The sequence below is a fragment of the Eptatretus burgeri genome, chromosome 1 (genome assembly GCF_056783735.1).
Source record: "Eptatretus burgeri isolate ZD-2024b chromosome 1, Ebu_testis_v1, whole genome shotgun sequence".
Taxonomy (NCBI): domain Eukaryota; kingdom Metazoa; phylum Chordata; class Myxini; order Myxiniformes; family Myxinidae; genus Eptatretus; species Eptatretus burgeri.
Genome location: NC_140961.1, coordinates 138,354,000 through 138,366,223, shown reverse-complemented (window position 1 = coordinate 138,366,223; position 12,224 = coordinate 138,354,000). Strand labels below are relative to the sequence as shown.

Below are 12,224 nucleotides of genomic sequence, written 5' to 3'. Positions count from 1 at the left end.
GAGTCATCATGAAAACGACCTGCTAGCCCTCAGGGAATTTGCATTATGCTTCCACCTGTTTTTTGGTGATTCATCTCTACCTGCTGGTTCCATCATCATGCTCTGTGGTTCCACCAATCAGGTAATCCCATCCTTTCTTTCTCTCAAGCAATCAACGTTGAGGACATTATATTGTAACTTTATGAGAGTTTGGTACTCCTTCTTCATCTGCTTGCAGTTTTATCCTGAAGAGTGCAAGTCAAAAAGCTTTGATAATGTCCATTTTATTGAAATGCATATTAAATTCTGTTGTACTGAGCAAATGTTTGTTTATTTATACAGGAGGCTGCAAAAATAGGTATACAGTAATGATATACTGGTATACTCCTTACTGTATACCTACTTTTGCAGGCCCCTGTATACACATCCATTCAGTTGTTCAAGAGATTTATAATCTAGTCTGTATGGAATAAACAAAATAAGTTTGAATGAATTAAACCACACTCTCAACAAGTCACTCTGAAAGGGCCATCTTGAGAGAATTCATATAATCTGTGACGAGCTTGGAAAAAGTACACCCTCTTGAACTTCTTGGTCTCGCTTTGTCCTACACAGACTATATCTCAAAGATCACTTCAAAGATTTGTTGCTCCAGATAATCTCATAGATTAAAAGGTACTTTTACACCGTCCAACAGGGGCTGATCTGAAGATCTCACCAAACTGTCCGATCGGTAGTTGTGACAGGCAGTGTGTACAAAGGGCAGGCACTAAATCAACACGAGCTGATGACTCGTGCTTACTGGGAATTCCTCGTTTGTGGGACACTGTCTCAAGCCACAGTCCCAATCACGGACGGGGCTCAGCGGTTTACCCTGAGCGGCTTGCAGCCTTTCGTTCCTCCAAGAAGTTAGTCACCCCACCTGCCAAATAGTTAAAAAGGTCACCTCACATTCCACTTTGTGCTGAGACTTCCGCATGTCACATAGCACAAATTGTCTACTCTCTCAGGTCGGGTACCATCTTGCTCTTTCCTCACCTGCCAAATAGCCTTGTATACCTCCTTTATCTCTTAGCACAAGGAGGTGGCACCCACTTGCATCTTAACCCTTTGTGTGACATCTAAATCTCTCAACATGGTTGGGGTCTCACATGATGAAGCCAAAGCACAAGGCCTGTTGCTCTGACATCACAGACAAGTCTGAGGCCTCTCTGGATTTTTTTTAACCACCTTTTCTCCGGTCTTGCTACCTCTACGTTCACAGCCCTCCGACCCTCCCCAGCTCCTATTGGATGCACGCATTCTTCCAGTAACCACCCCCCACCCCCCTCGACTGGTTCGACTCCCAAAATCCAGGCTTCTCACAAGCCTCCACTTTTTTGTCCCATTTGTGTAACCACCACCTTGATGCTGTTCAATCCCATCCTTCCCTCTAGAAATTAAAGCAACTGGTGCACCAGCATCTCATGTCATCTCCCATCCCTACCATGATCCTCCATACACACATTAACCCTCTCACCCCAAACCAGCTGCCTTACTTGCAGCTTCCCGTGTCTCCTCCTATCCTCGCTCTCCTCTTTTTACCGTTTGTTCATTCCTTTACTTGTTTTGTCCACTTGTCCTACAGTCTCACTGACAAGATGTTACTTTTTTGCCTTCCATATTTTTTCTCCAAGTCTCAATATCCCTGTTTATCTGACCATTCTACATCTGATATTTTGTTCTTCAATGGCCTTGAATATCTTGGAGCTACAAACCCGATTAAAGCAATGATTTTGACAAAGTACAGCATTTTTCAGCAAATGATGGCATTTAAGATATACCTGTGATTACTGCTTCTCCATTCTTCATCCAGGTGTACGTCACATATGTAGGGTTTGCTTGAACAAACAAGTGCAGAATCGTGGTCTTTCCTTCCCTCGTTTCCACCACATACTTCTGTTCAGGTTGAAATTCAGGCCGAACTTGGAGAACAAGACATAAAATCACAAGATGGACAGTTTTGGAAGCTAATAACACACAATGTACAAGGAAAGTTAGATGTGGAAAGATGGTGCAAAGGGATGGTGCACAGATAGCACACTTCCATTTCAGCCATCCAGCCTGGGTTTGATTCCCAACCAGACTATAATCCTTTTGATTGGTGTTTCGCAGAAAAGCTATTGCATCACAAAGCAAACTGTATCTCTGAGGGACATTAAGCTGGGTGTTCCATCTGCCGGCATTAGTCGGTGGACGTTAAATATCCCACGGCGTCATTTGGGAAGAGGATGCGAGCTCTCGCTGGCACCCTGAAGAAATTCCAAAATCCCACCTTGACCGATAGGGACGTTGTATAATCAGCACAGCCAAGTCTCGGCAATGATGCAACCAACGGGGCAAATTCATTATTAAATCCCAGTCCAACATGCGATCGCTGGTGACTATTTAACATCCTTTAGTTAAACAAAAACTAAAAAAAAAAAAAAAAGTATCATTAGGCAGCAAATTCCATACTATAGGAACAAGTAATGGGAAGAAGGATCTGCTAAAAAAAAAAGGCACTTAAATACTTATCACCAACACTTGTTGATAATAGAAACGATGGAAACTGTTGTTGAAATGTAAAAATCCATATTCAGGTAATATATGAAAAGGGAAGTTTTTGGAAATAAGTTGGACACAAGAACGTTTTTACCTCCACCACCGAAGGTGAAGGAGGTTATGTTTTCACCCCTTTGTGTTTGTTACTTGCAAAATCGAAGGTTTTTCAAGTATTTTGGTCGGTCGATTTTGTTATTCTGTTATTCTGTTTCTCGCCGACATGTCGCAATTCCAAACCGAGCTTCACGAAACTTCACCACATGGTAGAGTTTGTCATAAGAAAGAAGCCTATTGTTTTTTTTTTTTAGGTCAAAAGGTAAACATAGGGCCAAGGTCAACAAGGTGGTACTGTGTTTCTAAAATCCTCAATTTTCATTCGAATGACTTGAAAGTTGAAGAGGATTTATATTTCAAGTCACTGAATTCAACCAGTGAATTATTTTTGAGGTCAACATCGACCGAAAGATAGAAAACATAGAACAAACAACATTTGAGGACAACATAGAAAAGATCATGCTTTTGGATTGGGGATGATCTGAGATGGTGGTGAACAGCTATCTTGAAGACCTGGACGGAAGGATGAGATTGAAGAGGATGTGGAAGTTGATGCCACAGGTGGGGAAAAAAATAGGAACACGTGAGTAGAGGCGAGCAGTGATCCTGGATTTAGGTCGTTTTACCAGAAGGGGATTGATGGTGGACCTGGGAGGGACAAAGCACGGAAAGAGCAGAGGGTGCAAGACCAGAAAGGAGTCAAAAGTAGACTGGAGAGACAGAAGAATAATGGAGCGACCACCAATCTGTCGGCGATGGCAAAGTTATTGGCCCGAAGACTTAGCTTCATAAAGGAAGATTCCAATACTCTTAAAGGCCTTGTTTTCAACCGTGTCGAGCTGAGGAAGATGTGAGGCAAGGGAGCCAGGCCAGAGTGGAGAGCAGTACTCCATAAAGCTGTGGATAGGAGTTCAGGTGTGCCAAGGAAGGACGATGTCTGATGGTGGAAGATTTTGGTGAAGATCCAAATCCGGTTCCGAGAATTTTTTAATACCAAAGTAATTCTTCACTTTTGAGAGATGGGGCCAAAAACGATATAAAGCATGGTACGTATTGTAGACGTACGTATTGTAGACATGGTACGTATTCAAAAAGTTGTAGACGGATTATGACAAAACTTGGGGGATGAGTTTGGTAGGTGAAAGAACAAGCTGATTAGATTCTGGTTCAGGTCCAGATACAGATCCCGCCTATCAGTGAATTATTTTTGAGGTCAACATCGACCGAAAGATAGAAAACATAGAACAAACAACATTTGAATTTAGCAGATACACATGGACGTGATTTTTCCGATTTTTTTTGCGGAAATCCGATTTTTTTGTGGATGGAGACACATGTCATCATGTCCATAATGCCACTCAACTATTTTGCCAGCCGTTTCACTAGAGAATTGAGGAACTACATTCCGACATGTTCAACGATATCTCCAAGAGATATGTGAATTGATTGGAATTGGTTTCACAATGCCCGAGAGATTTGTTTCACACAGATGGCTATCCAACTATGACGTGTCATTGTCAAATCTTGAGGCTGTTCGAAGCACTCACCATCTTCTACTATTCTTTCCTCAAAACCTCAAAATTAAGCTCAATTTTCCAGGAAATTGCTTTATTTACAGTGGGTAAATCAAAATTTTCCTGGGGGAGACTCCCTAGACTCCCACCAACGAGGGGAGTGGAGAAGAACATCCTCCCCCCTTGTACTCTCCCCACCCCAAGTGCCTTAGGCACTTCAGGCAGTCTGTTGACCTGCAAGAAGTCAATCTTCAGATAATTTCTTTAGACTCAAATCACATGCCTGAATCAGAAACACGGTGGAGATATGAGCTCTACCAACTTCCGATCTATTTGCCTAGCACCCCTTCGACAACGTCGGAGACTGGGGACATTAAAATGAGCCCCGTCTGACTGACCGACCGACTGACCAATCGATGATCATTATGCACGCGATATTTTAAAATCATTTTGTACGCGATATTTCAGAAACTGTTCAAGTTTTAGCTTTCATATTACACAGATGGATTCCTCATGATATTATCTCAACCTGATTAGATCACGGCTGTGATTGCTTGGAATTATGTTGCCATGGCAACCATCTCGTTAATTTGGCCTGTGCACGATATTTGTGAGGCTTTTGCCTTGTTTCTTGTAAAAGTGTGTGTGTGTGTGTGTGTGTGTGTGTGTGTATATGTGTGTGCCAGTGTGTGTGCCAACCACGGGACATAGATGATCAGCTCCTTGTTCTATTTGTTTCTGCATTTAACACAGTTAAAATTACAAAATTTATCTTCAAATTCCCATAGTTCCTCCACTCAATAATCCTGATACACACAGAGTACGTCGAGTTTGAACAGGCTGTTCACAGTGCTTGGGAGTAGCTGGTGCGAGGCCTGACAGGTGAGCCGCCTGCCGTGGTCACGTGAGGAAGGAGTGAGCACAATATGGCCCAATGTCGTCCATCCGCCATATTCTGCCTGATGCACCCCTCCACCAACGCCCTTCAGCCTGCCATTTGCACCGAAAAACAAGCATAATCAGTCGATTTGTTGATCAGTCAAGTGACCAGCTGGTCGGTTTGTCAATGTTTTCAATGAACATTTAATACATGGCACTCAACAAACAATTCTTCCCAATCAATTGAATTATACCATCTAAGTTACAACCAAGCAGTACATTATAGCATTCTCATATTGTATATTCACAGACTAACATACACTTTCAAAACAGTGTAAGCAGGAGACAGTAGATATATCTTGTTGTAGGGATCATGCCGGCCAATTGGTCCTGTCGCCCCAAGCTGGATCATGGGCCGATGTGCTCCTATACCTAGCCCGTTTGAAACTCCCACAGCCAATCAGGAAGTGCACCGGACTCCTCTCCATACCGAGGTCTTGATTAAAAATGGAGATATGAGCAGTCACCTTTGCTCAGTGGGGGGAGTGAATTTAACGGAGCATTGAGGGTCCAAAACCAGAATATCCTCTCAAAGGATTTAAAAGCCAACGTGGCTATTCAAAGAGAATAATTCAAAAAGATTTAAACAGGGAAGGAGAGAGAACGGGGAAAGGAAAGCATACAATTTTATGTACTATAGTTCTATTTACAATCAGAAATACATGCGCTGGGGATTCGTATGGTTGGAAGATCTTATCTATCCAAGTTAAGGCCTCAAGCACACCACAGTAGAAAGACCAGAGAGATATCGACAAGACACGGGACACCCAATTACAGCTCTTATGGGCACCTCAATCCAACAGGTCTCCAACAGAACTGGGGCAACCAGAAGCAGGCAGGGACCCGTGGTCCCTCACCTCGGTGGGAGAACTGACTTGAGCTGTGGCAACAGCTTTCAGGTGGATGAGGAGTGGCTGGGGCTGATGGGAGGGATAGGTTCTGCCTCCACTGGAGCTCTGCTATGCCACGTCCTCTCCAGCTGAACCCCAGACCAGACGAGCTTATTTTCATCATTTGCTCGCACTGTTATAACGTTGCACAATGCCCCGCCCTGTAACGTCACCAAGAACTGCCCGCTCTGCACACATTGGTGGTTCAGGCACCACTCAAGCCGAAGCCCCAACCCAAACCTTCTCGGTCCATCCCAAATGTCTGAGGCACCTGCGCACACCTGAATTTGCATCCCGGTTGGCCTGCAAGGCCGCTATCTCCCAAAAGCAAAGCTGAAGCTGGACATTTGATCTGATGTGTAGCCAAATTCAAGTTTTTCTTCACCAAACAAAAAGTTGTTCATTGTAAAATATCCATCCCAAAACATTAATGGTTTTCAAATGTTTTTACTTAACATAGTTTCCTGAAAATGGTATGGGTGTGTGTTTTATTTAATAAGATTCTGAATAAGCATTTTGACGAATTTCGAATGAAAAATATTCACCAAATTAAACTTTTGTTAGTATTTAGCAATTTGGCTAATGACAGCTGAAAAGGAAATAGAAGACAGATTTACAGAGGTTAAAACATTAAGTAGGGATGAAGGGAAAAGCGGTTTGAGAAACAATCATTCGGAGGGGAGACGACAGGTTTTTCTATAGATAATTGACACATATTCCTTTGCAATTTGTTTTACATAACTCTTACCATAAAACATAATCTAATGAAAATAACTATTCTGATGTGTTCGGAACACTCAACATCGCCCCTCTCTCTCCTGTTCAATAAAACTCCCTGAAATATTGAAGTGTGTATACAGTTTATTGAAACATGGTGTGTGTGTGTGTGTGTGTGTGTGTGTGTGTGTGTGTGTGTGTGTGTGTGTGTGTGTGTGTGTGTGTGTGTGTGTGTGTGTGTGTGTGTGTGTGTGTGTGTGTGTGTGTGTGTGTGTGTGTCGTTGATTGTTAGCAACATAATTCGGGTTCCAGAAGGTGTAACAGAGTCCTTCCAGGACTCTAAGTATCCACCTTCCTTTCAGTGAAGGGTCATGATTTATGGGCTAATTAGTGAAGTTGTGTTGTTCTCAGAGTTCTGTTCCGAGGGCTCTTTTCAGGATCGTCACTAAGCCCCGGACAGCCTCCAACTGCAGTTAATTTGTGGCGATGTTCCCAGGGATGGTTTGTCGGATCTTTGTGAGGTTCTTCTTTATCATTCCTGTTGCTCCAATTATCACTGATACAATTTTGGCGCTCTTCAGCTTCCAGGAACTTTTCACTTCATTCTTGAGGTATTGATTGTCTGTCATTTTCTTGATTTCTGTTATTTAGACCAAAATCACTGGGTCCTGAAACCTCAATTAGCACTGCCTTATTTTCCTTTTTGTATCTGAGTACTATGACCGGTTGCAGTGCTTTGTTTTCTATGTTCACGCTGGATTGGATCATAAGGTCGTACGAGGTGTGTTCAAAAAGTATCCAACCTTAATTTTTCGTGCGTAAACAAATGAAGCTGGGGAAGCGTGGTTTGGTGCACGTATGTAGGCGATCCTAATCCGTATGCGTGAATATTTTCCCACCTGCAGAAGATGTCAGTCGCCGACAGACCGCCGATGAGTGAGGAAGTGTAAGTGAGCTCCATCGGATTTTCGTTTTTGACAAAATGACGGAAAAACTTGAACAACGCCACTGCATCAAATTTTGTGTAAAGCTTGGCGATTCCCAAGTGGAAACGATCCGCAAGATTCAATAGGCCTTTGGGAACGAAGCAATGGGCACCACACAGATAAAAGAGTGGTACAACCGCTTCAAAGATGGTCGCACATCAGTGGAAAGTGAAGCACGTTCTGGTAGGCCCTCAACATCCCGAAATGAGATCGTCATTGACCAAGTGAGGACCCTGCTGATGCAGGATCGTCGAATCACGATCAGAGAACTTGCAGACGAGGCAGGCATTAGCATTGGATCCGTTCATTCCATTGTGACTGAGGATTTGGGCTTAAGGAGAATTTCAGCGAAGTTCGTTCGAGCTCAGATCTGAGATTCGAAATCTCAGAGAATCGAGCAGAAGCAACTCCGTTTGGGGATCGCACAGGACATGCTGGAGACTGTGAACAGTGATCCCAACTTCTTCAACACAGTGATCACTGGCGATGAGACCACAGTGATCCGTCATTTTGTCAAAAACGAAAATCCGGCGGCACTCACTTACACTTCCTCACTGGATGGAGGAGTGGGATTGAAGAGAGTGTGAGAGTTTGTTCCAAAGGCAGGTAAAAAGAGGAATGAAAGAGTGAAGGTGAGCAGTGATTCGTGATTCTGGTAGTTTTATCATAAGGGGGTTGCTGGTGGACCTTGAGCACCCTGTGGAAATATCGGGGGGGGGGGGTACATATCACAGCCAAAACAGGGGGGTCAAGACCCGAGATGAGACGGGAGAAGACAGAAAGACCACCGACCTGCCTGCGGTGAGAGAGCGAGAGTCCCAAAGACTCAGCCTCATCGCGGGAGATACCAATGATCCTAAATTCCTTGGTTTCCACAGCGTGAAGCCAAGAAAGGTGAGAGGCGGGAGCACCAGCCCAGAGGGGAGAGCAGTACTTCATCAGGCTGTGGCCAAAACCTTTGTATGTGGTCAGTAGCCAAGGAAGGACTTTGCATGATGTAGGACGCCCAGTCGGTTACTGGCTTCACAGGCCAGCTTGGAAATGTGGCTTTCCCAGGAAATATCATGGCAGATAGTGAGACCCAGAAGCTTGAATGAAAGGACTTCAAGGACTTCAAGAGGATTGTTAAGAAAATAGATGGGGTGCTGGGGGGGGGGGGGTGGTTCCAGACAGTCCTTTCAGAGAGACAAAATGAGACTGTGAGATTTGTTCGGATTGAAAGACATGTTCCACGTGTTGGACCAGTTTGTGATTTTATCCAGATCTGCAGAGAGCGAAGAAGCTGCTGCTTGCCGATCTGAGGGATGACAGATGGTATGGCAGAGGTTGGAGTCATCAGCAATGAGATAAATAGGATTTTCCAGAGAGTCGGAGAGATCATTGATGAAAACGAGAAAAATAACAGGGCCCAGAACACTGCCCTGTGGAACTCCAGCCTGGACAGGAAGAGGGGATGAGAGAACTCCATTCAGGGCCACACATTGGCTACAACAGGAGAGGAAGTTTGCGAGCCATGAGTGGAGATGGCCTTGGATACCATAGGAAGAGTTTGGTGAGCAGGGCAGGGTGCCAGACTGTATTGAAAGCACGCGATAAGTCGTGGGAGATGGCTCTGATTTCATGTTTGGCATTGAGGATCTCCATCTATTGTTAAGAGAGCAGAAGCAGCATATCCAGGGTAGAGTGACCTGGTCTGAAACCAAATTGATGATTGTGGAAGGAACTGAGATTGCCTTCAGTTGGATTTGCCTTCCATGAGGTGAAAGCAAATTGTTTCAGGACAACTGTCTCACCACAAGCTTCAGTGTACCATGGGTGGGAGGAAGGGTAGGAAAACTGAAGATGAGATGGGATAAATCTGTGCATGAGAGAGAGCAAGTTTTTTTTGAAAGAATTCCCAGGCGAGTTGATGTCGGAGGAAGTAGAGATGGGAGACCAATCTAGAAGTTTGTGGCTGCTTGAAGACCCTGCCAGTTGGCCTGAGTGAAATGCCAGACTCGATGGCACTGAGGTGGTTCTCTAATAACAGCCAGAGAGATGTCCACTTTGACAAGCATTTGGTCAGATGAACCGATTGGAGCGGCGGAAGAACAGCAGATATTTTAAGGGAACTTTGTCAAAATCAGATCCAGAAGAGATAAAGTACCATTGGTTGAGATCCGGATCGGGAAGTTGACAGATTGAGTCAGTCCCAATGAGCTGCAGAAGTCTTTTGCTGAATTGCCATGGCAGGTGAGAGAGGTACCCACACCCAGCCAACTAGCATGATGACAATTGAGGTCACCACATATGAGGAAGAGAGAGTTGGGATGAGAGGATATAAGTTAGTCCATGTTTTTGGCGAGCGAGATGTAAATGGAGTCATCACTGTTTGGTGGATGGTACAACACACATATAAACATGAGGTGAGAGTGGAGGGAAAGCCGTAGCCAGAGGTATTCCTGGGGGTGTGGGGGAGAGACGGCAGTGCATGGTGAGTTAGGAATAGAGTCTTTGATGAAGAGAGCAACTCTGCCACCAGGACGAGGCTCAGGTCTGTTATACTGGAGGAGGGAGTAACCAAGGAGAGATACTGGTGAGTCAGATACATCTTGAAGGAGGAAAGTTTCTGTTAGGCAGATTATGTCTGGTTTGTCAGTGGCAACCTGTATGGAAAGATCTGTCAGGTTTGAGCGAAGATCCTGGATGTTTGAGGACCACACTGTTAATGAAGAGGGAGGGGAGGAGGCTTTGGGTGCAGGGAGAGGAAAGAGAGGATCGGATGAGGGAGGAAGGAGGGAGGTAAGGAGAGTTGTTGAAAGAGAGTGGGGGATTGCAGAGGAGCGAGGAGAGAGGGCCAGATGAGGAGGAGAAAAGGCTTAGTGGTGATGGGTTGAGGTACAGTGGGGAGTAATAAGAGAGGGGGCAGAGGGCAGTTGAAGAATGGAGGAGGTGGAGTGATGAGATGGAAGAGAGAGGGCATGGGAAGGAAGCACCTTTGTGGATGTGAGGGGGGAACTTTGAGAAGGGTGAGTGAGGGGGGAGATTGAAGGGAGAAAGGTGAGAGGGGAGAGTTGATGATTGGTGAGAAGGGAGAGAGCACCACACAGTTTGGGACACCAGAGGAGAAGCTGATACTGAAGCAGAAGACAGTGAAGAGGTGCCAAGAGCGGAAGTAGGATGAGGGGCAAGATGGGAGGGGTAAGGAGAGGGAATAACAGGTGAGGTGTAAGGAGGAGGTCGATTTCAGGAGGTGGGGCGAATTGGCACTGGAGTTGGAATAAAAAAGCACGATTGATGGAACATGAACATGCATTGCAAACTGGGAGTTTTAAATTTTTAAAGTCAGAGATGTGATTAAAGACATTACATGAGGGATGCAACGAAGAAGAATTAAGAGAATGGAGAAAAGAAACGTTGTGACAGTGGGATGTTTTAGACACGGGATGAAGGAAAGGTCGAATTGAAAAGTCTTTGATTGATTTTGGATCGGCAAACGCAGAAGGAAGCCGACAGGTCGACAAAAGTAACAGGAAGAAGAAGAGGGGGTTGAGAAACACGTGGTTATGGGAGGTGGAGAAGTTAAAAGTTTTCAAGAAAACTTTTTTTGATTGTTTTTTAGAGATTAGGTGAAGGTTGAAGGAAAAAATCATGAAGGTGTATGGTGAGTGTGGGTCGGCTAAAATGGAAGAAAGATGACATGTCGGCAGAAGAGTCGGTACAGGAAGTCACGTGTAACGTGGGGAATAAGGGAAGGAGTTTTTTGTTGAATTTTTTTTTTGTATTTTAAGACAAGAAACAGAGGGTAGAGCTGGGAGGGATAGAAGGAGGTTGGTGGGAAAAGTGGAGAAAACAAGAACTGATGGTGATCGGTAAAATGTAGAAAACGCAAATAAACACGATCATGCACATAGACGGGAAGATGGGTAGGCCTCAGGACAACCCGATACGACAAGATCGGCGAAAACTCACGAAATAAATTTTTTTTTTTTAAACAAAACCGCACTTGGAACATACAGTAAACATGGAGGTAACAAAATAAACAGTCAGAACACAACAAACAATGACCAGAAACTTATCTTTTGTGGAGCTGGGATATTTCTGCCAATTTTTTTGTCATTCCATGCAAAAAGTTTTAAATCGTCCATGTACAGATGTGTCATCTCTCTTGTTTCTTTGGACATTATTTTATTCGATGTTAGGGCGTGTCCGTGTCCTCGCTCATTGATGACATTACTTCGTGGATCGAGAGAGAGGCAAAACAGGAAGGGGGGGGGTGGAAGCTGTCTCCTTGGAAGATCCCACATCGTATTTTCACTCCTGGTATTTCGACCTTTCCTTCTGAGTGCTGCAGATACATGGCTTTCTCAATCAGATTGATTATTTGGGGATTTATCTTGTTCATTCGCTTGCACTTTATCATCCATGAATGTGGGACTCTATCTAAAGCTTTTTCATAGTCTATCCAGGCTGTGAACAATTTGGTTCTTCTCGTTTTGCAGTTTCCGAGAATGGCCTTGTTTAGTCGTAGGTGGTCTATTGTTCCGAAGCATCCTCTTTTGCATCCCTTCTGTTCTGCCTCC

At 44.4% G+C, this 12,224-nt stretch overlaps 1 protein-coding gene across 5 annotated transcripts in view; it reads right to left on the bottom strand.

The window, feature by feature from the left end:
* NPHS1 (NPHS1 adhesion molecule, nephrin) overlaps positions 1-12,224 on the bottom strand; it is a 258,041-nt gene that overhangs the window by 163,585 nt on the left and 82,232 nt on the right. For all 5 annotated transcript variants that reach the window (XR_015062842.1, XM_085900121.1, XM_085900112.1 and 2 more), the window contains 2 exons: positions 4,948-5,120; positions 1,803-1,943 (listed from right to left, as the gene is read on the bottom strand). Coding sequence is in view for 4 of the 5 variants with exons in the window: in XM_085900121.1 (XP_085756247.1) it covers positions 1,803-1,943; positions 4,948-5,120 (314 nt within the window). In the remaining variant the exon portion in view is untranslated. The remainder of the gene's footprint in view (positions 1-1,802; positions 1,944-4,947; positions 5,121-12,224) is intronic.